The sequence below is a fragment of the Hyperolius riggenbachi genome, chromosome 10 (genome assembly GCF_040937935.1).
Source record: "Hyperolius riggenbachi isolate aHypRig1 chromosome 10, aHypRig1.pri, whole genome shotgun sequence".
Lineage (NCBI taxonomy): Eukaryota > Metazoa > Chordata > Amphibia > Anura > Hyperoliidae > Hyperolius > Hyperolius riggenbachi.
In genome coordinates this window covers 283,539,912-283,563,524 of record NC_090655.1, presented here as the reverse complement: position 1 = coordinate 283,563,524, position 23,613 = coordinate 283,539,912, and the positions used below count along the sequence as shown (strand labels likewise).

Sequence of the window (23,613 nt, the reverse complement as noted above, 5' to 3'; positions counted from 1 at the left end):
TTATATATTGGGCAGAGCAGAGGTCGGGGTGGACATACTTGTTATATATTGGGCAGAGCAGAGGTCGGGGTGGACATACTTGTTTTATATTGGGCAGAGCAGAGGTCGGGGTGGACATACTTGTTTTATATTGGGCAGAGCAGAGGTCGGGGTGGACATACTTGTTATATATTGGGCAGAGCAGAGGTGGGGGGGGGGCATACTTGTTATATATTGGGCAGAGCAGAGGTGGGGGTGGATATACTTGTTATATATTGGGCAGAGCAGAGGTCAGGGTGGACATACTTGTTATATATTGGGCAGAGCAGAGGTCAGGGTGGACATACTTGTTATATATTGGGCAGTGCAGAGGTTGGGGTGGACATACTTGTTATATATTGGGCAGAACAGAGGTCGGGGTGGACATACTTGTTATATATTGGGCAGAGCAGAGGTCGGGGTGGCCATACTTGTTATATATTGGGCAGTGCAGAGGTTGGGGTGGACATACTTGTTATATATTGGGCAGAGCAGAGGTCGGGGTGGTCATACTTGTTATATATTGGGCAGGGCAGAGGTCGGGGTGGACATACTTGTTATATATTGGGCAGAGCAGAGGTCGGGGTGGACATACTTGTTATATATTGGGCAGAGCAGAGGTCGGGGTGGGCATACTTGTTATATATTGGTCAGAGCAGAGGTCGGGGTGGACATACTTGTTATATATTGGGCAGAGCAGAGGTCGGGTGGACATTCTTGTTATATATTGGGCAGAGCAGAGGTCAGGATGGACATACTTGTTATATATTGGGCAGAGCAGAGGTCAGGATGGACATACTTGTTATATATTGGGCAGAGCAGAGGTTGGGGTGGACATACTTGTTATATATTGGGCAGAGCAGAGGTCGGGGTGGTCATACTTGTTATATATTGGGCAGGGCAGAGGTCGGGGTGGACATACTTGTTATATATTGGGCAGAGCAGAGGTCGGGGTGGACATACTTGTTATATATTGGGCAGAGCAGAGGTCGGGGTGGGCATACTTGTTATATATTGGTCAGAGCAGAGGTCGGGGTGGACATACTTGTTATATATTGGGCAGAGCAGAGGTCGGGTGGACATTCTTGTTATATATTGGGCAGAGCAGTGGTCGGGGTGGACATACTTGTTATATATTGGGCAGAGGTTGGGGTGGACATACTTGTTATATATTGGGCAGAGCAGAGGTCGGGGTGGACATACTTGTTATATATTGGGCAGAGCAGAGGTCGGGGTGGGCATACTTGTTATATATTGGTCAGAGCAGAGGTCGGGGTGGACATACTTGTTATATATTGGGCAGAGCAGAGGTCGGGTGGACATTCTTGTTATATATTGGGCAGAGCAGTGGTCGGGGTGGACATACTTGTTATATATTGGGCAGAGGTTGGGGTGGACATACTTGTTATATATTGGGCAGAGCAGAGGTCGGGGTGGACATACTTGTTATATATTGGGCAGAGCAGAGGTCGGGGTGGACATACTTGTTATATATTGGGCAGGGCAGAGGTCGGGGTAGGCATACGTGTTATATATTGAGCAGAGCAGAGGTCGGGGTGGACATACTTGTTATATATTGGGCAGAGCAGAGGTCGGGGTGGACATACTTGTTATATATTGGGCAGAGCAGAGGTCGGGGTGGACATACTTGTTTTATATTGGGCAGAGCAGAGGTCGGGGTGGACATACTTGTTTTATATTGGGCAGAGCAGAGGTCGGGGTGGACATACTTGTTATATATTGGGCAGAGCAGAGGTGGGGGGGGGGCATACTTGTTATATATTGGGCAGAGCAGAGGTGGGGGTGGATATACTTGTTATATATTGGGCAGAGCAGAGGTCAGGGTGGACATACTTGTTATATATTGGGCAGAGCAGAGGTCAGGGTGGACATACTTGTTATATATTGGGCAGTGCAGAGGTTGGGGTGGACATACTTGTTATATATTGGGCAGAACAGAGGTCGGGGTGGACATACTTGTTATATATTGGGCAGAGCAGAGGTCGGGGTGGACATACTTGTTATATATTGGGCAGAGCAGAGGTCGGGGTGGACATACTTGTTATATATTGGGCAGAGCAGAGGTCGGGGTGGACATACTTGTTATATATTGGGCAGAGCAGAGGTCGGGGTGGCCATACTTGTTATATATTAGGCAGAGCAGAGGTCGGGGTGGACATACTTGTTATATATTGGGCAGAGCAGAGGTCGGGGTGGACATACTTGTTATATATTGGGCAGAGCAGAGGTCGGGGTGGACATACTTGTTATATATTGGGCAGAGCAGAGGTCGGGGTGGACATACTTGTTATATATTGGGCAGAGCAGAGGTCGGGGTGGACATACTTGTTATATATTGGGCAGAGCAGAGGTCGGGGTGGACATACTTGTTTTATATTGGGCAGAGCAGAGGTCTGGGTGGTCATACTTGTTATATATTGGGCAGAGCAGAGGTCAGGGTGGACATACTTGTTATATATTGGGGAGAGCAGAGGCGGGGTGGACATACTTGTTATATATTGGGCAGTGCAGAGGCGGGGTGGACATACTTGTTATATATTGGGCAGGGCAGAGGTCGGGGTGGACATACTTGTTATATATTGGGCAGAACAGAGGTCGGGGTGGACATACTTGTTATATATTGGGCAGAGCAGAGGTCGGGGTGGACATACTTGTTATATATTGGGCAGAGCAGAGGTCGGGGTGGACATACTTGTTATATATTGGGCAGAGCAGAGGTCGGGGTGGACATACTTGTTATATATTGGGCAGAGCAGAGGTCGGGGTGGACATACTTGTTATATATTGGGCAGAGCAGAGGGCGGGGTGGACATACTTGTTATATATTGGGCAGAGCAGAGGTCGGGGGGGGCATACTTGTTATATATTGGGCAGGGCAGAGGTCGGGGTGGACATACTTGTTATATATTGGGCAGAGCAGAAGTCGGGTGGACATACTTGTTATATATTGGGCAGAGCAGAGGTCGGGGTGGACATACTTGTTATATATTGGGCAGAGCAGAGGTCGGGGTGGACATACTTGTTTTATATTGGGCAGAGCAGAGGTCGGGGTGGCCATACTTGTTATATATTGGGCAGTGCAGAGGTTGGGGTGGACATACTTGTTATATATTGGGCAGAGCAGAGGTCGGGGTGGTCATACTTGTTATATATTGGGCAGGGCAGAGGTCGGGGTGGACATACTTGTTATATATTGGGCAGAGCAGAGGTCGGGGTGGACATACTTGTTATATATTGGGCAGAGCAGAGGTCGGGGTGGGCATACTTGTTATATATTGGTCAGAGCAGAGGTCGGGGTGGACATACTTGTTATATATTGGGCAGAGCAGAGGTCGGGTGGACATTCTTGTTATATATTGGGCAGAGCAGAGGTCAGGATGGACATACTTGTTATATATTGGGCAGAGCAGAGGTCAGGATGGACATACTTGTTATATATTGGGCAGAGCAGAGGTTGGGGTGGACATACTTGTTATATATTGGGCAGAGCAGAGGTCGGGGTGGTCATACTTGTTATATATTGGGCAGGGCAGAGGTCGGGGTGGACATACTTGTTATATATTGGGCAGAGCAGAGGTCGGGGTGGACATACTTGTTATATATTGGGCAGAGCAGAGGTCGGGGTGGGCATACTTGTTATATATTGGTCAGAGCAGAGGTCGGGGTGGACATACTTGTTATATATTGGGCAGAGCAGAGGTCGGGTGGACATTCTTGTTATATATTGGGCAGAGCAGTGGTCGGGGTGGACATACTTGTTATATATTGGGCAGAGGTTGGGGTGGACATACTTGTTATATATTGGGCAGAGCAGAGGTCGGGGTGGACATACTTGTTATATATTGGGCAGAGCAGAGGTCGGGGTGGACATACTTGTTATATATTGGGCAGGGCAGAGGTCGGGGTAGGCATACGTGTTATATATTGAGCAGAGCAGAGGTCGGGGTGGACATACTTGTTATATATTGGGCAGAGCAGAGGTCGGGGTGGACATACTTGTTATATATTGGGCAGAGCAGAGGTCGGGGTGGACATACTTGTTTTATATTGGGCAGAGCAGAGGTCGGGGTGGACATACTTGTTTTATATTGGGCAGAGCAGAGGTCGGGGTGGACATACTTGTTATATATTGGGCAGAGCAGAGGTGGGGGGGGGGGCATACTTGTTATATATTGGGCAGAGCAGAGGTGGGGGTGGATATACTTGTTATATATTGGGCAGTGCAGAGGTCAGGGTGGACATACTTGTTATATATTGGGGAGAGCAGAGGTCGGGTGGACATACTTGTTATATATTGGGCAGTGCAGAGGTTGGGGTGGACATACTTGTTATATATTGGGCAGAACAGAGGTCGGGGTGGACATACTTGTTATATATTGGGCAGAGCAGAGGTCGGGGTGGACATACTTGTTATATATTGGGCAGAGCAGAGGTCGGGTGGACATACTTGTTATATATTGGGCAGAGCAAAGGTCGGGGTGGACATACTTGTTATATATTGGGCAGAGCAGAGGTCGGGGTGGACATACTTGTTATATATTGGGCAGAGCAGAGGTCAGGGTGGACATACTTGTTATATATTGGGCAGAGCAGAGGTCGGGGTGGCCATACTTGTTATATATTAGGCAGAGCAGAGGTCGGGGTGGACATACTTGTTATATATTGGGCAGAGCAGAGGTCGGGGTGGACATACTTGTTATATATTGGGCAGAGCAGAGGTCGGGGTGGACATACTTGTTATATATTGGGCAGAGCAGAGGTCGGGGTGGACATACTTGTTATATATTGGGCAGAGCAGAGGTCGGGGTGGACATACTTGTTATATATTGGGCAGAGCAGAGGTTGGGGTGGACATACTTGTTATATATTGGGCAGAGCAGAGGGCGGGGTGGACATACTTGTTATATATTGGGCAGAGCAGAGGTCGGGGGGGGCATACTTGTTATATATTGGGCAGGGCAGAGGTCGGGGTGGACATACTTGTTATATATTGGGCAGAGCAGAGGTGGGGGGGGGGCATACTTGTTATATATTGGGCAGAGCAGAGGTTGGGGTGGACATACTTGTTATATATTGGGCAGAGCAGAGGTCGGGTGGACATTCTTGTTATATATTGGGCAGAGCAGAGGTCGGGGTGGTCATACTTGTTATATATTGGGCAGAGCAGAGGTCGGGGTGGTCATACTTGTTATATATTGGGCAGAGCAGAGGTCGGGGTGGACATAATTGTTATATATTGGGCAGAGCAGAGGTCGGGGTGGACATACTTGTTATATATTGGGCAGAGCAGAGGTCGGGGTGGTCATACTTGTTATATATTGGGCAGAGCAGAGGTCGGGGTGGTCATACTTGTTATATATTGGGCAGAGCAGAGGTCGGGGTGGTCATACTTGTTATATATTGGGCGGAGCAGAGGTCGGGGTGGACATACTTGTTATATATTGGGCAGAGCAGAGGTTGGGGTGGACATACTTGTTATATATTGGGCAGAGCAGAGGTCGGGGTGGTCATACTTGTTATATATTGGGTAGAGCAGAGGTCGGGTGGACATTCTTGTTATATATTGGGCAGAGCAGTGGTCGGGGTGGACATACTTGCTATATATTGGGCAGAGCAGAGGTCGGGGTGGACATACTTGTTTTATATTGGGCAGAGCAGAGGTCGGGGTGGGCATACTTGTTATATATTGGGCAGAGCAGAGGTGGGGGGGGGGGCATACTTGTTATATATTGGGCAGAGCAGAGGTGGGGGTGGACATACTTGTTATATATTGGGCAGGGCAGAGGTCGGGGTGGACATACTTGTTATATATTGGGCAGGGCAGAGGTCGGGGTGGACATACTTGTTATATATTGGTCAGAGCAGAGGTCGGGATGGCCATGCTTGTTATATATTGGGCAGAGCAGAGGTCGGGGTGGACATACTTGTTATATATTGAGCAGAGGTCGGGGTGGACATACTTGTTATATATTGGGCAGGGCAGAGGTCGGGGTGGACATACTTGTTATATATTGGGCAGAGCAGAGGTCGGGGTGGACATACGTGTTATATATTAGGCAGAGCAGAGGTCGGGGTGGACATACTTGTTATATATTGGGCAGAGCAGAGGTCGGGGTGGGCATACTTGTTATATATTGGGCAGTGCAGAGGTCGGGGTGGACATACTTGTTATATATTGGACAGAGCAGAGGTCGGGGTGGACATACTTGTTATATATTAGGCAGAGCAGAGGTCGGGGTGGACATACTTGTTATATATAGGGCAGAGCAGAGGTCGGGGTGGACATACTTGTTGTATATTGGGCAGAGCAGAGGTCGGGGTGGACATACTTGTTATATATTGGGCAGAGCAGAGGTCGGGGTGGACATACTTGTTATATATTGGACAGAGCAGAGGTCGGGGTGGACATACTTGTTATATATTGGGCAGAGCAGAGGTCGGGGTGGACATACTTGTTTTATATTGGGCAGAGCAGAGGTCTGCTCTGTTATATATTGGGTAGAGCAGAGGTCGGGTGGACATTCTTGTTATATATTGGTCAGAGCAGAGGTCGGGGTGGACATACTTGTTATATATTGGTCAGAGCAGAGGTCGGGGTGGCCATGCTTGTTATATATTGGGCAGAGCAGAGGTCGGGGCGGACATACTTGTTATATATTGGGCAGGGCAGAGGTCGGGGTGGACATACTTGTTATATATTGGGCAGAGCAGAGGTCGGGGTGGACATACTTGTTATATATTGGGCAGAGCAGAGGTCGGGGTGGACATACTTGTTATATATTGGGTAGGGCAGAGGTCGGGGTGGTCATACTTGTTATATATTGGGCAGAGCAGAGGTCGGGGTGGACATACTTGTTATATATTGGGCAGAGCAGAGGTCGGGGTGGACATACTTGTTATATATTGGGCAGAGCAGAGGTCGGGGTGGACATACTTGTTATATATTGGGCAGAGCAGTGGTCGGGGTGGACATACTTGTTATATATTGGGCAGAGCAGAGCTCAGGGTGGGTGGACATACTTGTAATATATTGGGCAGAGCAGAGGTCGGGGTGGACATACTTGTTTTATATTGGGCAGAGCAGAGGTCGGGGAGGATATACTTGTTATATATCGGGCAGAGCAGAGGTCGGGGTGGACATACTTGTTATATATTGGGCAGAGCAGAGGTCGGGGTGGACATACTTGTTTTATATTGGGCAGAGCAGAGGTCGGGGAGGACATACTTGTTATATATTGGGCAGGGCAGAGGTCGGGGAGGATATACTTGTTATATATTGGGCAGAGCAGAGGTCGGGGTGGACATACTTTGTTACAGAGGAGATCATAGTACACCTGTCACTATCCTGATCATCCCCCCTTGAAGTAATCGCCATACAAGAGACTTTTATATAACTGGTTTAGGCCACATTCACATTATCAAATCAACTGGTATTGTTTAACAGAAAACAAATATGGCAGCCTCCATATCATCCTAATCCTAAATTACACTAGCGCTTCCAGGTCGGAGCAGTGCTTTTCAGCGCTGCTAGATTTGGGCGCTGCCGGCGCCTCCATAGACTTCAATAGGAATCATTCCTATTGAAGCGCTCAGTAACGTCGGCTCCGTCAGAAGTTGGAGCCGAGGTTGCTTAAAAACATAATAATTCGGCCTCCAGCAATCGCTGGAAGCCGAATTATTTCATTCCCCCACTATCCATGGCGGCCTGGAGGGGGAATAGTAATTAAATCGGCCCGGACTTGTGCAGAAGCAGGATCAGCTATATACTGCTGTATCCTGTGCCCAAGTCTACCGGCGCCGATTTTAAATGTACTCCTTCCAGGTCCCCTGTGTCCCCCAGCACTTCCATTATGCTCCAGTATATAATGTTCCCCACCCCAGTAATGCCATTTCTTTTACAATATAGCCATGTCCCCCTGTGTCCCCAGCATTGCCATTATCCTCCAGTATGTACTGTTCCCCACCCCAGTAATGCAATTTCTCCCCCAGTACAGCCATGTCCCCCTGTATCCCCCAGCATTGCCATTATCCTCCAGTATGTACTGTTCCCCACCCCAGTAATGCAATTTCTCCCCCAGTACAGCCATGTCCCCCTGTGTCCCCCAGCATTGCCATTATCTTCCAGTATGTAATGTCCCCCACCCCAGTAATGCCTTTTCTGTCCCAGTATAGCCATGTCCCCCCTGTTTCCCCCAGCATTGCCATTATCCTCCAGTATATAATGTCCGCCACCCCAGTAATGCCATTTCTGTCCCAGTATAGCCATGTCCTCCCTGTGTGCCCCATCATTGCCATTATCCTCCAGTATATTATGTCCCCCACCCCAGTAATGCCATTTCTCCCCCAGTATAGCCATGCCCACACTCCAGTATTGCTCCCTTCCCCCACCTCCATGCAGAGTAGTAAAAGGAAGGGTTACATTGGTTTATAGCTAGCTGTCACAGTGTGCTCCAGTCCTCTGCTCCCATTAGCCTCAGTCTCTGCCTCTCCTCATATCCTCATCCATCTACCACTACCAGCACTGCTGTAACATCACAGGAATGGTAACAGTGTGAGGGGGATGTGAGGAGAGAAGACCAGCTGGAGAGGAGGCAGAGGGAGGACAGGACTGCAGCACGCTGAGTATAGTGCACAGGTAGCTATAAACCAGCGTATTATGCATTCCTGCAATACTCTGCATGGCCCCACCACCCACAAGTGACAGCAATGGGGAGTGCTGGTCAGGGCTGTGGAGTCGCAGTCGGGGCAATTTTGGGTGCCTTGAGTCGGAGTCGGGAAAAAATGCTCCGACTCCTAATGAATTTAAACTGTAATTAAAATAGAAAATATGATAAAATGTTCTATTTCTCAGATAATAGTCATCATAAATAATTTATACATACTACTGCCTAGTCCACAAAAATGAAATAAACCAATCAAAATTCAATAAAGCAGTCCCCGTATTTTTAAAGTGAGATATACACATCTGATTGTGACTGTATATATGATGTGTACACAGGAATCTCTTCTATATACTAAATAACATCTATGCTGTAAGAATAAAGCCTGATGTGTAGCCGTGTCACTAATAGAGATGGTCAATGAGATGGAAATAATTCTACATTGATGCTGATTTATGCAAATGTACTTTGCTCATGAAATCAAATAATTTGATATGTTGTTAAAATTTGGTTTGGTGACTACGAATTAAATGGTACCTGAGAAGGATGAAAAAAAAAGTTTTATACATACCTGGGGCTTCCTCCAGCCCCCTTCAGGCTAATCAGTCCCTCGCTGTCCACCTCCACCACCTGGATCTTCTGCTATTATTCCTGGTAATTCAGCCAGTCAGCGCAGTCCGGCCGCATGCCGGTTCCACAGCCAGGAATAGTGCTGCGCAGGTGTAGTACGCTCCTGGCGGTGGAGTGTGTGCATGCGCACTACGCCAGACTGGCTCAAGGAGCTGGACTCATAGCAGAAGATCCAGGTGGCGGAGGAGGACAGCGAGGGACTGATCAGCCTGAAGGGGGCTGGAGGAAGCCCCAGGTATGTATAAAACTTCAACTTCACCTGTCTCAGGTTTACTTTGTTACACAGTAGTACTATACTCTACATATGCACTCTCCACAGAGCTTCAGGGAATCCACTGAGAATGTTGTGCACATTGAATACAGAGGTGTTGTCTGTCACCCATAAACCTTGTTCAGATTGTGCATGAAGAATGTGTAATAGAGGAAGAATCCCCTCATTCCCCTGCAGAGTACCTGCACATCATACTTACATGTACCCACACTTACATTGCCTAGGGCCTGATAGATGTTCTTTGTTCTGGTCTGTACCTTTTACAAGTACTCTTACCAAGGACTAGTTTTAGTCTATGGCTAAAGGGAATAAATATAGCAGTCTCCATATCCTTCTCACTTCAGTTGCTTTTAAAATTCCTAAGCGTTGGCAGTTAAGAGACGAATTTCATTTTACATACTTTCAATCAACAAGATTGTAATATGCAAATTAGAGGAGTCGGAGTCGGTAGAATCCTTAACTGAGGAGTCGAAGTCGGTGGATTTTTGTACCGACTCCACAGCCCTGGTGCTGGGGGGAGGGGGGATACTGTATTGATAGTTTCATCACTGACAAATGTACAGCCTAAATTATCTTCCCCTTTTTATTTATCAAAAGGCAGCAGCTTCCTGTACAGATCACATGACTGCATTACTGAGGATGGATGAGGACCAGAGTCACATGACCGAAAGGATATTCAACCTCACCCTGGAGATCATCTGCCTGCTGACTGGAGAGGTAATGAGGATTCTGGGAGGTCACATGACATCACTATTATCTCTAGTAATATAAGACAGGTGACTGGAGAGGTGAGGAGGATTCTGGGAGGTCACATGACATCACTCTTATCTCTAGTAATATAACACACTGGTGACCAGAGAGGTGAGGAGGATTCTGGGAGGTCACATGACATCACTCTTATCTCTAGTAATATAACACACAGGTGACCGGAAAGGTGAGGAGGATTCTGGGAGATCACATGACATCACTCTTATCTCTAGTAATATAACACACTGGTGACCAGAGAGGTGAGGAGGATTCTGGGAGGTCACATGACATCACTCTTATCTCTAGTAATATAACACACAGGTGACCGGAAAGGTGAGGAGGATTCTGGGAGATCACATGACATCACTCTTATCTCTAGTAATATAACACACAGGTGACTGGAGAGGTGAGGGGGATTCTGGGAGGTCACATGACATCACTCTTATCTCTAGTAATATAACACAGGTGACTGGAGAGGTGAGGGGGATTCTGGGAGGTCACACGACATCACTCTTATCTCTAGTAATATAACACAGGTGACTGGAGAGGTGAGGAGGATTCTGTGTGTCTCTTATCTCTAGTAATATAACACACAACCAGTTCTGGGCTGAGGTGGGGAAGGCACGAGCCCCTGAGGGCGCACCCATGCCCCCTCCCTGCGAGTGTCCCTATTGCCTGGCTGATGCAGAATCACAAGCAGAAGTTGTAGTGCTACTCCTCATCGCTCCAGGAACTCAGCCACATCACAGGCTTGCAGTAACTTATCTCTGTCTCCCTCTAGTCGCTTTTCTCATTATTTTCATTCCCATTATTATTATTACCGTATATACTCGAGTATAAGCCACATTTTTGGGACAAAATAATTAGCCCAAAGGTGGGGGCCTCGGCTTGTACTCGAGTCCTAAAAACAGAGTGCCCCTGTCTTATACCCTGAGTGCCCCCTTTGCCAAATGCCGGGCAGAATTGTGCTGACAGAATCTCAGCTCAGTGAGCTGATGTGTGAGATGTCCCGCCCCTCTCCCCCTCCCCCGCTCAGTTTTCAAGCATCCCCCCAGCAGAGCAGAGTAGCAAAGTAGTAGTTTATCTGCAGCGTTTCCGCCCCCCTCAGGCACACACAGGCTCTATTAGCAGAGCGTATGGAGGAAGCTATCACTCACTGCTCCTCCCCGTTAGGATTCCCCTGCTTGCCTGTTCACTGCGCCTCGCCACTAGAGGGCATCATAGATGTTAGCCGGTGACAGGCAAGCAGGGGAATCCTAACGCCAAGGGAATATGACTGAGGGCAGGGGTTCCAGGCTACTATGGATCTCATGGCTGGAGCAGCAGAGGAGTCAGTGAACCTGTGTCACACTACATGCACAGCTTGCTGATACGCATTATAATGATGCTGACATGCTGCTGTAACAATGTATTCAAAATAAGAAAGATGTCATCAATGGAGTGTGTGTAACTGAAGCACTGATTTACCAATGTGAAGCCCAACCAAACCTGAAACTGAGGAAGCAAAGTCTACAGCCTATTATGTGGATTAGTGTTAATGAGAAGTATTACCTTTCACTTTTCAGCTTGGAGTTGAGTTGAATTGTAGTTGTTCCTCTCTGCCTGGGGTATATGGAGAGTCGGGGAGGGGGGATGGGGGGCACACGTCACCTCACTGGTCACACAAGGTGGTGCTGATACATTTCAGCTGGCTGGGGTATATGGAGAGTCGGGGAGGGGGGATGGGGGGCACACGTCACCTCACTGGTCACACAAGGTGGTGCTGATACATTTCAGCTGCCTGGGGTATATGGAGAGTCGGGGAGGGGGGATGGGGGGCACACGTCACCTCACTGGTCACACAAGGTGGTGCTGATACATTTCAGCTGGCTGGGGTATATGGAGAGTCGGGGAGGGGGGATGGGGGACACACGTCACCTCACTGGTCACACAAGGTGGTGCTGATACATTTCAGCTGGCTGGGGTATATGGAGAGTCGGGGAGGGGGGATGGTGGGCACACGTCACCTCACTGGTCACACAAGGTGGTGCTGATGAATTTCAGCTGGCTGGGCTAACAGGGAGTACAGTGGAGAGTATTTACAGCTTCTGTATTTCCTTCCCCCGGCTTATACTCGGGTCGATCCTTTCCCTGCTTATTTAGGTAAAAGTTGGAGAGTCGGCTTATACTCGAGTATATACAGTATTTAATTTGTATGTTTTTGGGGTGTGGGAGGAAACTGGAGTGCCCGGAGGAAACCCACGCTAACATGGGGAGAGCATACAAACTCCGTGCAGATAGTGCCCTGGCTGAGATTCAAACCGGGACCCAGCACTGCAAGACAAGAGCAATAACCAGTACTCCACCATGCTCACTAGAGAGAGATAAGAAGAGATGCTGTGAGCCTGACATGGCTGAGTTCCTGGAGTGGTGAGGTGAGTAGGCAGCACTACAGGCTCTGCTCACAACTCTGCATGTGGGCGGAGCTGCTCAGTTTAAGGTGTGGCCTAATATTGGGGGGGAGGGGTGATCTGGCTATCTAACATGGGAAGTAGGGCTGCCTTATACTGGGGCACATCTGGCTATCTATACTGGGGAGGGGGGCACAGTGGTTAGCACTCTCGCCTTGCAGCACTGGGTCCCTGGTTCGAATCCCAGCCAGATCATCATCTGCAAGGTGTTTTTATGTTCTCCCTGTGTCTGTGTAGGTTTCCTCCGGGTACTCCAGTTTCCTCCAATGTCCTAGAAACATACAAATTAATAGGCTTCTCCCTAAAATTGGCCCTAGACTATGATATACATGCACTGCACGATACATACAAAGACATAGGATTCTGGTAGGGATTATAGTGTGATCTCCTCCAAGGGACAGTTAGTGACAAGCATATATATACTCTGTAAAGTGCTGCAGAAGATGTCAGCACTATATAAATACAAATAATAACTAATACTGGGCACAGTTTAGGGGACACTGAAAATCTGGGACACACAATGGTTAAACTGGTAAGCTGGAAGACACTATGGAAATGCTGGGCCACACTTTAGGGAACAGTGGGAATCTGAGCCACACTGTGAGGGACAATAGGAAGCTGGGACACACTATGGGGGACACTGGGAAGCTGGGGCACACTATGGGGGACACTGGGAAGCTGGGGCACACTATGGGGGACACTGGGAAGCTGGGACACACTATGGGGGACACTGGGAAGCTGGGGCACACTATGGGGGACACTGGGAATCTGGGACACACTATGGGGGACACTAGGAAGCTGGGGCACACTATGGGGGACACTGGGAAGCTGGGGCACACTATGGGGGACACTGGGAATCTGGGACACACTGTGAGGGACAATAGGAAGCTGGGGCACACTATGGGGGACACTGGGAAGCTGGGACACACTGTGAGGGACAATAGGAAGTTGGGGTACACTGTGAGGGACACTGGGATGTGGCACATACTGTGAGAGACACTGGGAAGCTGGGATGCACTAAGGGAATACTGGGAAGCTAAGACACACTGTGGTGTTGCAGGGACACTAGGAAGCTGGGGCACACTGTGAGGGACACTAGGAAGTTGGGGTACACTGTGAGGGGCACTGGGATTCTGGGACACACTGGAAGGACAATAGGAAGCTGGGACACACTATGGGGGACACTGGGAAGCTGGGGCACACTATGGAGGACACTGGGAAGCTGGGGGACACTAGGAAGCTGGGGCACACTATGGGGGGACACTAGGAAGCTGGGGCACACTATGGGGGGGGGACACTGGGAAGCTGGGGGACACTAGGAAGCTGGGGCACACTATGAGGGACACTAGGAAGCTGGGGGACACTAGGAAGCTGGGACACACTATGGGGGACACTAGGAAGTTGGGGTACACTGTGCGGGGCACTGCAATGTGGGACATACTGTGAGGGACACTGGGAAGCAGGGACACACTATAGGGGACACTAGGAAGTTGGGGGACACTAGGAAGTTGGGGTACACTGTGAGGGGCACTGCAATGTGGGACATACTGTGAGGGACACTGGGAAGCTGGGATGCACTAAGGAGATACTGAGAAGCTAAGACACACTGTGGTGATGCAAGGACACAGGGAAGCTGGGACACACTATGGGGGACACAGGGAAGCTGGGACACACTATGGGGGACACTAAAAGCTGGAACACACTATGGGGGGCACTAGGAGGCTAGCACACAGTACGGGGACACTAGAATGCTGCTTGGGTGCATTTAAGTCCTGGAAAGGAGGGGTGGGGATATTAATCTCCAATTTGTGAATGTTCTCTGATACACCGAGGAATGTCTCACTAGAATAGCCGAAAAGCCCGCCCCTCTCTGCTGCTGCTTCTCTCAGCTGATCTGGCTATATAACTTGAGGAGGTGGGTTACTCAATACTGGGGGCTGATCTGGCTATATAACATGGGGAGGGGCTGCCTAATACTGGGGCTGATCTGGCTATATAACATGGGGAGGGTCTGCCTAATACTAGGGGCTGATCTGGCTATATAACATGGGGAGGGGCTGCCTAATACTGGGGCTGATCTGGCTATATAACATGGGGAGGGTCTGCCTATTACTAGGGGCTGATCTGGCTATATAACATGGGGAGGGTCTGCCTAATACTAGGGGCTGATCTGGCTATATAACATGGGGAGGGGCTGCCTAATACTGGGGGCTGATCTGGCTATATAACATGGAGAGGGGCTGCCTAATACTGGGGCTGATCTGGCTATATAACATGGGGAGGGTCTGCCGAATACTGGGGCTGATCTGGCTATATAACATGGGGAGGGGCTGCCTAATACTGTTGCTGATCTGGCTATATAACATGGGGAGGGGCTGCCTAATACTGGGGGCTGATCTGGCTATATAACATGGGGAGGGGCTGCCTAATACTGGGGCTGATCTGGCTATATAACATGGGGAGGGGCTGCCTAATACTGGGGCTGATCTGGCTATATAACATGGGGAGGGGCTGCCTAATACTGGGGCTGATCTGGCTATATAACATGGGGAGGGGGCTGCCTAATAATGGGGCTGATCTGGCTATATAACATGGGGAGGGGCTGCCTAATACTGGGGCTGATCTGGCTATATAACATGGGGAGGGGCTGCCTAATACTGGGCCTGATCTGGCTATATAACATGGGGAGGGTCTGCCTAATACTGGGGCTGATCTGGCTATATAACATGGGGAGGGGCTGCCTAATACTGGGGCTGATCTGGCTATATAACATGGGGAGGGGCTGCATAATACTGGGGCTGATCTGGCTATATAACATGGGGAGGGGCTGCTTAATACTGGGGGCTGATCTGGCTATATAACATGGGGAGGGTCTGCTGAATACTTGGGCTGATCTGGCTATATAACATGGGGAGGGGCTGCCTAATACTGGAGCTGATCTGGCTATATAACATGGGGAGGGTCTGCCTAATACTGGGGGCACATCTGGCTATATAACATGGGGAGGGGCTGCCTAATACTGGGGCTGATCTGGCTATATAACTTGGGGAGGGGCTGCCTAATACTGGGGGCTGATCTGGCTATATAACATGGGGAGGGGCTGCCTAATACTGGGGCTGATCTGGCTATATAACTTGGGGAGGGGCTGCCTAATACTGGGGGCTGATCTGGCTATATAACATGGGGAGGGTCTGCCTAATACTGGGGCTGATCTGGCTATATAACATGGGGAGGGGCTGCCTAATACTGGGGGCTGATCTGGCTATATAACATGGGGAGGGGCTGCCTAATACTGGGGCTGATCTGGCTATATAACTTGGGGAGGGGCTGCCTAATACTTTGGGCTGATCTGGCTATATAACATGGGGAGGGGCTGCCTAATACTGGGGCTGATCTGGCTATATAACTTGGGGAGGGGCTGCCTAATACTGGGGGCTGATCTGGCTATATAACATGGGGAGGGTCTGCGTAATACTGGGGCTGATCTGGCTATATAACATGGGGAGGGGCTGCCTAATACTGGGAGCTGATCTGGCTATATAACATGGGGAGGGGCTGCCTAATACTGGGGCTGATCTGGCTATATAACTGGTGCATGCTGGGAAATGTAGACAGATTAATGACAATTTCTCCCAGCATGCAGCAGTGGTCAGGAACACACTGGACTCTTGGCCACTTTAAACTGCGGCTACGCTGCAATGATATCTGCAAGATGGACGCCTTCATAGAGAGAAAGGAGACCCCACAAAGAGACATAATGTGTGAACCTCCCTTAGGGGAAGGTTCGTTTTTTTTTTCTTTTTTTAAATGAGGTTTCCTGTACTACAGGGGCTGCATCTGCTACCTACACTAGTGCTGGGGAACCTTGTCCTGGCCCTGCACACAGCTGACTGGAGAGGTGAGGGGGATTCTGAGGGATCATGTGACATTATGGTTGATGTTTCCATACAGAGTTTTGCTCCAGTAAAGGCTGGTGATCATGTGACCATCACGGTGCCCCCACCTCACTTCCTGATATCTGAGGGACACAACAAGATTCTGGAAATCACCAGGAAGATGATGGAGCTGCTGACAGGAGAGGTGAGTGGTGCTGGGAATTATGGGACATTATCCAGTAACAGCAGGGGGGGTGTCTGGGTGTTAACTGTATCATTGTGTATGTCAGGTTCCTATAAGGCAGTGATGGCTAACCTTGGCACTCCAGCCGTGGTGGAACTACAAGTCCCATGAGGCATTGCAATACACTGACAGCTCTAAGCATACATAGGGGAGTCAGAGGCATGATGGGATTTGTAGTTTTGTCACAGCTGGAGTGCCAAGGTTAGCCATCACTGCTATAAGGTGTCAGGATGTCACTGTCTATTTCTCCATGCAGGAGCAGCAGTATATAGAAGGACACCAGGACCTCTACAAGGACGCCATGATGGAGAATCAGCCGCCCCTCACATCACCGGGTAAGAGGAGACTTTCATGTCTTGTACAGGAGGGTGCAGACCTAGATCCCCTCCATCATTTGATAAACACATGGAGATATTGTACAGGTGAAAGTCCATTTATTTCTGTAATTTTACCTAAAAGATGAAACTAATGTATGAAATAGGAACCCCTTGCGGGTGTTTTGGATTTATTTGGATGAATTAGCTGATTAGACTCTGACACTTTGAGCCGAGGATATTGAACAGTTTCTCAATATTCTAATGGTCTGAGATTTTGATTTTAGGGGTTTCATAAGCTGTAAGCTATAATAATCAAAATTTATAACAAAGGCTTGAAATATATTACTTTGCGTGTAATGAGTCTATTGCATATATTAGTTTCACCTTATAAGTTGAATTACTAAAATAAATGGCGTTTTGCATGAAATTCTAATTTTTTTTTTAGTTTTACCTGTATTCAGTCAATGTGGTGTTTCCTGCAGATGGATCCAGTGACAGAAACCCACCAGAGAGATGTACCGGTCCTCTTTATTCCCAGGATTGTCAACAGGAAGATCCCACCATCCCCCACCATTATCAGGTAGGTGGGACTGAGGGTCCCCGGAGACCCCAAACCATGACACATTCTTCCTTCCTGTGCTGTTCTCTGTGCTCACATTTTACATTATCTCTCACTTTGTGCACTTAGGGTGGAGAACTTGTACATGAAAGTACTGTGGTTAAAGAGGAAGAAGAGATATATATGAGGAGTGATCAGCAGTCTATGGAGGAGGGAGACATGATGGGGACAAGTAAAGAGGAAGAAGAAGAGACGTATGTGAGGAGTGATCAGCAGTCTTTGGAGGGGGGTGACATGATGAGGACAAGTAAAGAGGAAGAAGAAGAGATGTGTATGAGGAGTGATCAGCAGTCTATGGAGGAGGGTGACATGATGAGGACAAGTGAAGAAGAAGAGACGTATGTGAGGAGTGATCAGCAATCTATGGAGGACGGTGACATGATGGTAACAATTAAAGAAGAGGAAGAAGAGACATATGTGAGGAGTGATCAGCAGTCTATGAAGGAGGGTGACATGATGAGGACAAGTAAAGAGGAAAAAGAAGAGACCTATGTGAGGAGTGATCAGCAGTCTATGGAGGAGGGTGACATGATGACAAGTGAAGAAGAAGAAGATACGTATGTGAGGAGTGATCAGCAGTCTATAGAGAAGGGTGACATGTTGAGGACAAGTAAAGAGGAGGACAATGTTACAGAGGGCAGAACAGGTTAGTAATCAGCAGTAATATAGAATAAATGTGTATCTGTATTGCTGTTATGTCACTGCTCACAGACTGACCATATCGGGTTATGCTTTGTGCTCATGTTAGATTTTTGCCATCTATAACTATCATTCATGAATATATATGGTGACAGCTTGCTAACAATAGCAGTACAGACACCCTGGGGAAGGGAAAGGTCTCTTTATTCTCTCACACTGGGCTGCTCTCTTCTCCTCTGACACTTTAGCAGGGGACGCTTGCTACTGTCAGCAGCACTGATTACCTAATAAAGTGTTACGTTTCTGCTAATCAGTTCCACTGATGATGCCCATATGTCATTGTTCAGCCACCTTTGTGCGATCCCTGGTTGCTTAGCAACCAAAAGATGAAGAAAGAGCTCCTACAGTGCATTAATCCTCTTTATTCATAAGTTGCACTAAAGGCTCATACACACGTCAAATTTTTCCAAACGACCGGTCATTTGGATGTCAAATCTGGCGTGTGTACAGACGGTCGTTCAGCTAATAAAGCTGGTTTTGATGGATCCGCTTAGTGGATTGGTCAAAACCAGCGTTATCAGCTGAATGACCGACTGTACACACGCCCGATTTGACGTCCAAATGACCTGTCTTTTGGAAAAATCCGTGTGTATGAGCCTTTACACAGGTTTCAAAAGTAACCCACGTGTCCAGAGCCGCCACGTCTGCTGCCTCCGCCCCAAGGTCTGGCCGGGACCTGGGATTGCCATGGTGTCTCTCTGGTGTCTGGCTCTGGGAGGTGTGGGATAAGCAGGGGGCGTGTCCACTGTGCGTCAGTGTTATGTCACTACTGTTTTCGGCAATACCACGCCTTCTTCAGGTGACATAGTGGCTGTGGGCGCTGGCTATGTAGTTTCTATCTGAGACTACTTAGCATAAGGGGCGGGGAAATGCCAGCGCACTGTTAAGGCAAATGTTATCGTACTGTAATAAACGCTGGCAGCCCTTTCCACACTTACAGATATAAAAACAATTGAGCGTGGCTATTACCTAAAATGTATGAATAAATATAAATAACTGAATAAGATTATTAAACAGAAATGAATCATAAAACCATCAAATAATTAATTAAGCTGAATTTAATCATAATAATAAAAATAATCATAAGATAATAATCATAAACACATTCCGCCCATGCTATTACACCACTCTGCAATGCTAAGAAGGGTTATAAAAAGACCTCTGCCCTTAAAGCTGTCAGTGGGCGCATGGGCTCAAAGTGACATCGGGCTGTCATTGAAATGTTGGCAATAATTGGGCTATAATGTATGTGTGCGGCCGTGCCCAGGACATGATGCGCTAATTAGGGCTATAGAATCTAGTTACTTCCCGATCAGCATAGTGTCCTAGTGTGCTATAGCGCTCTGCATTCAGGCTGCAAACTTATACAGGAATGGATAAATGCAGAGCTAGTAATATTGATAATATGATACAATAGATGAGTAATAAAGATGTGGTACTATGGTACCTGCCTGGTAGCCTATGCAGCAACTGCCCTACTGTCTGTCCCGTATCTGCAACCAGGGAGGCTGTCTATGGGAAATTACCCTCATCTCAGCTCTCCCTGTGTGTCCCGTATCTGCAACCAGGGAGGCTGTCTATGGGGAATTACCCTCATCTCAGCTCTCCCTGTGTGTCCCGTATCTGCAACCAGGGAGGCTGTCTATGGGGAATTACCCTCATCTCAGCTCTCCCTGTGTGTCCCGTATCTGCAACCAGGGAGGCTGTCTATGGGGAATTACCCTCATCTCAGCTCTCCCTGTGTGTCCCGTATCTGCAACCAGGGAGGCTGTCTATGGGGAATTACCCTCATCTCAGCTCTCCCACATTCCCAGACATGTATACTACTGTGTGTCCCGTATCTGCAACCAGGGAGGCTATCTATGGGGAATTACCCTCATCTCAGCTCTCCCTGTGTGTCCCGTATCTGCAACCAGGGAGGCTGTCTATGGGGAATTACCCTCATCTCAGCTGTCCCTGTGTGTCCCGTATCTGCAACCAGGGAGGCTGTCTATGGGGAATTACCCTCATCTCAACTCTCCCTGTGTGTCCCGTATCTGCAACCAGGGAGGCTGTCTATGGGGAATTACCCTCATCTCAGCTCTCCCTGTGTGTCCCGTATCTGCAACCAGGGAGGCTGTCTATGGGGAATTACTCTCATCTCAGCTCTCCCTGTGTGTCCCGTATCTGCAACCAGGGAGGCTGTCTATGGGGAATTACCCTCATCTCAGCTCTCCCTGTGTGTCCCGTATCTGCAACCAGGGAGGCTGTCTATGGGGAATTACCCTCATCTCAGCTCTCCCTGTGTGTCCCGTATCTGCAACCAGGGAGGCTGTCTATGGGGAATTACCCTCATCTCAGCTCTCCCTGTGTGTCTTGTATCTGCAACCAGGGAGGCTGTCTATGGGGAATTACCCTCATCTCAGCTCTCCCTGTGTGTCCCATATCTGCAACCAGGGAGGCCTTCTATGGGGAATTACCCTCATCTCAGCTCTCCCTGTGTGTCCCGTATCTGCAACCAGGGAGGCTGTCTATGGGGAATTACCCTCATCTCAGCTCTCCCTGTGTGTCCCGTATCTGCAACCAGGGAGGCTGTCTATGGGGAATTACCCTCATCTCAGCTCTCCCTGTGTGTCCCGTATCTGCAACCAGGGAGCCTGTCTATGGGGAATTACCCTCATCTCAGCTCTCCCTGTGTGTCCCGTATCTGCAACCAGGGAGGCTGTCTATGGGGAATTGCCCTCATCTCAGCTCTCCCTGTGTGTCCCGTATCTGCAACCAGGGAGGCTGTCTATGGGGAATTACCCTAATCTCAGCTCTCCCTGTGTGTCCCGTATCTGCAACCAGGGAGGCTGTCTATGGGGAATTGCCCTCATCTCAGCTCTCCCTGTGTGTCCCGTATCTGCAACCAGGGAGGCTGTCTATGGGGAATTACCCTCATATCAGCTCTCCCTGTGTGTCCCGTATCTGCAACCAGGGAGGCTGTCTATGGGGAATTACCCTCATCTCAGCTTTCCCTGTGTGTCCCGTATCTGCAACCAGGGAGGCTGTCTATGGGGAATTACCCTCATCTCAGCTCTCCCTGTGTGTCCCGTATCTGCAACCAGGGAGGCTGTCTATGGGGAATTACCCTCATCTCAGCTCTCCCTGTGTGTCCCGTATCTGCAACCAGGGAGGCTATCTATCGGGAAATTACCCTCATCTCAGCTCTCCCACATTCCCAGACATTTATACTACTATGTGTCCCATATCTGCAACCAGGGAGGCTATCTATGGGGAATTACCCTCATCTCAGCTCTCCCACATTCCCATACATTTATACTACTGTGTGTCCCGTATCTGCAACCAGGGAGGCTATCTATGGGGAATTACCCTCATCTCAGCTCTCCCTGTGTGTCCCATATCTGCAACCAGGGAGGCTATCTATGGGGAATTACCCTCATCTCAGCTCTCCCTGTGTGTCCCGTATCTGCAACCAGGGAGGCTGTCTATGGGGAATTACCCTCATCTCAGCTCTCCCTGTGTGTCCCGTATCTGCAACCAGGGAGGCTGTCTATGGGGAATTACCCTCATCTCAGCTCTCCCACATTCCCAGACATTTAAAAAAAAATATGTAATTTTATTAAAAAAAAAAACCCAACAAATAAATTGATTAAAAAAAAAAACAAAAGAAACATGACAGCAGCGATCAGAGCCCACCAACATAGAGCTCTATTGGTGGGCAGAAAAGGGGGGGGGGGGGATCCATTTGTGTGCTGACTTGTGCGGCTCTGCAGCGAGCTACTTAAGCTGCAGAGCACCGAATTGTAATAAATAGGGGGGGGGGGGAGGACTCTGTGGTCCTTAAGTGGTTAACATGTAGCCTTATTTTGACCCTTCACCTTCAAGTCAGGTAGGTCAGGACAGCCAATTAAGTATTTTTACCATACAGGCCACACCCTCCATAAAAAGAAATGAATCTGGCAGCCATTTTACAGTCAGACAGTAGTCAGTGTAGGGGGAGCTGTGCTGCTGACTGAGGGACAGGTAGAGATAGGTGCTCTCTATGTAACCCAGTGCTGTGTAGCTGTGTGCCTGGAGTCAGTGTAGGGAGAGCTGTGCTGCTGACTGAGGGACAGAAAGAGATAGGTGCTCTCTATGTAATCCAGTGCAGTGTAGCTGAGTGCCTGGGGTCAGTGTAGGGAGAGCTATGCTGCTGACTGAGGGACAGATAGAGATAGGTGCTCTCTATGTAATCCAGTGCTGTGTAGCTGTGTGCCTGGAGTCAGTGTAGGGAGAGCTATGCTGCTGACTGAGGGACAGATAGAGATAGGTGCTCTCTATGTAATCCAGTGCTGTGTAGCTGTGTGCCTGGAGTCAGTGTAGGGAGAGCTGTGCTGCTGACTGAGGGACAGATAGAGATAGGTGCTCTCTATGTAATCCAGTGCTGTGTAGCTGTGTGCCTGGAGTCAGTGTAGGGAGAGCTATGCTGCTGACTGAGGGACAGATAGAGATAGGTGGTGTCTATGTAATCCAGTGCTGTGTAGCTGTGTGCCTGGAGTCAGTGTAGGGAGAGCTGTGCTGCTGACTGGGGGACAGATAGAGATAGGTGTTCTCTATGTAATCCAGTGCTGTGTAGCTGTGTGCCTGGAGTCAGTGTAGGGAGAGCTGTGCTGCTGAGGGACAGATAGAGATAGGTGCTCTCTATGTAATCCAGTGCAGTGTAGCTGTGTGCCTGGAGTCAGTGTAGGGAGAGCTGTGCTGCTGAGGGACAGATAGAGATAGGTGTTCTCTATGTAATCCAGTGCTGTGTAGCTGTGTGCCTGGAGTCAGTGTAGGGAGAGCTGTGCTGCTGACTGAGGGACAGATAGAGATAGGTGCTCTCTATGTAATCCAGTGCAGTGTAGCTGTTTGCCTGGAGTCAGTGTAGGGAGAGCTGTGCTGCTGACTGAGGGACAGATAGAGATAGGTGTTCTCTATGTAATCTAGTGCTGTGTAGCTGTGTGCCTTCAGTCAGTGTAGGGAGAGCTGTGCTGCTGACTGAGGGACAGATAGAGATAGGTGCTCTCTATGTAATCCAGTGCAGTGTAGCTGTGTGCCTGGA

General features: G+C 48.8%; 1 protein-coding gene across 1 annotated transcript in view; it reads left to right on the top strand.

Annotated features, from left to right (window-relative positions):
- The window catches only part of LOC137537258 (oocyte zinc finger protein XlCOF7.1-like), a 110,426-nt gene that overhangs the window by 5,680 nt on the left and 81,133 nt on the right, over window positions 1-23,613 (top strand). Inside the window, exons 2-6 of the mRNA XM_068259345.1 lie at window positions 10,198-10,317; window positions 16,749-16,877; window positions 17,173-17,251; window positions 17,716-17,813; window positions 17,922-18,498. Of these exons, the coding sequence (XP_068115446.1) occupies window positions 10,222-10,317; window positions 16,749-16,877; window positions 17,173-17,251; window positions 17,716-17,813; window positions 17,922-18,498 (979 nt within the window). The 5' untranslated portion in view covers window positions 10,198-10,221. The remainder of the gene's footprint in view (window positions 1-10,197; window positions 10,318-16,748; window positions 16,878-17,172; window positions 17,252-17,715; window positions 17,814-17,921; window positions 18,499-23,613) is intronic.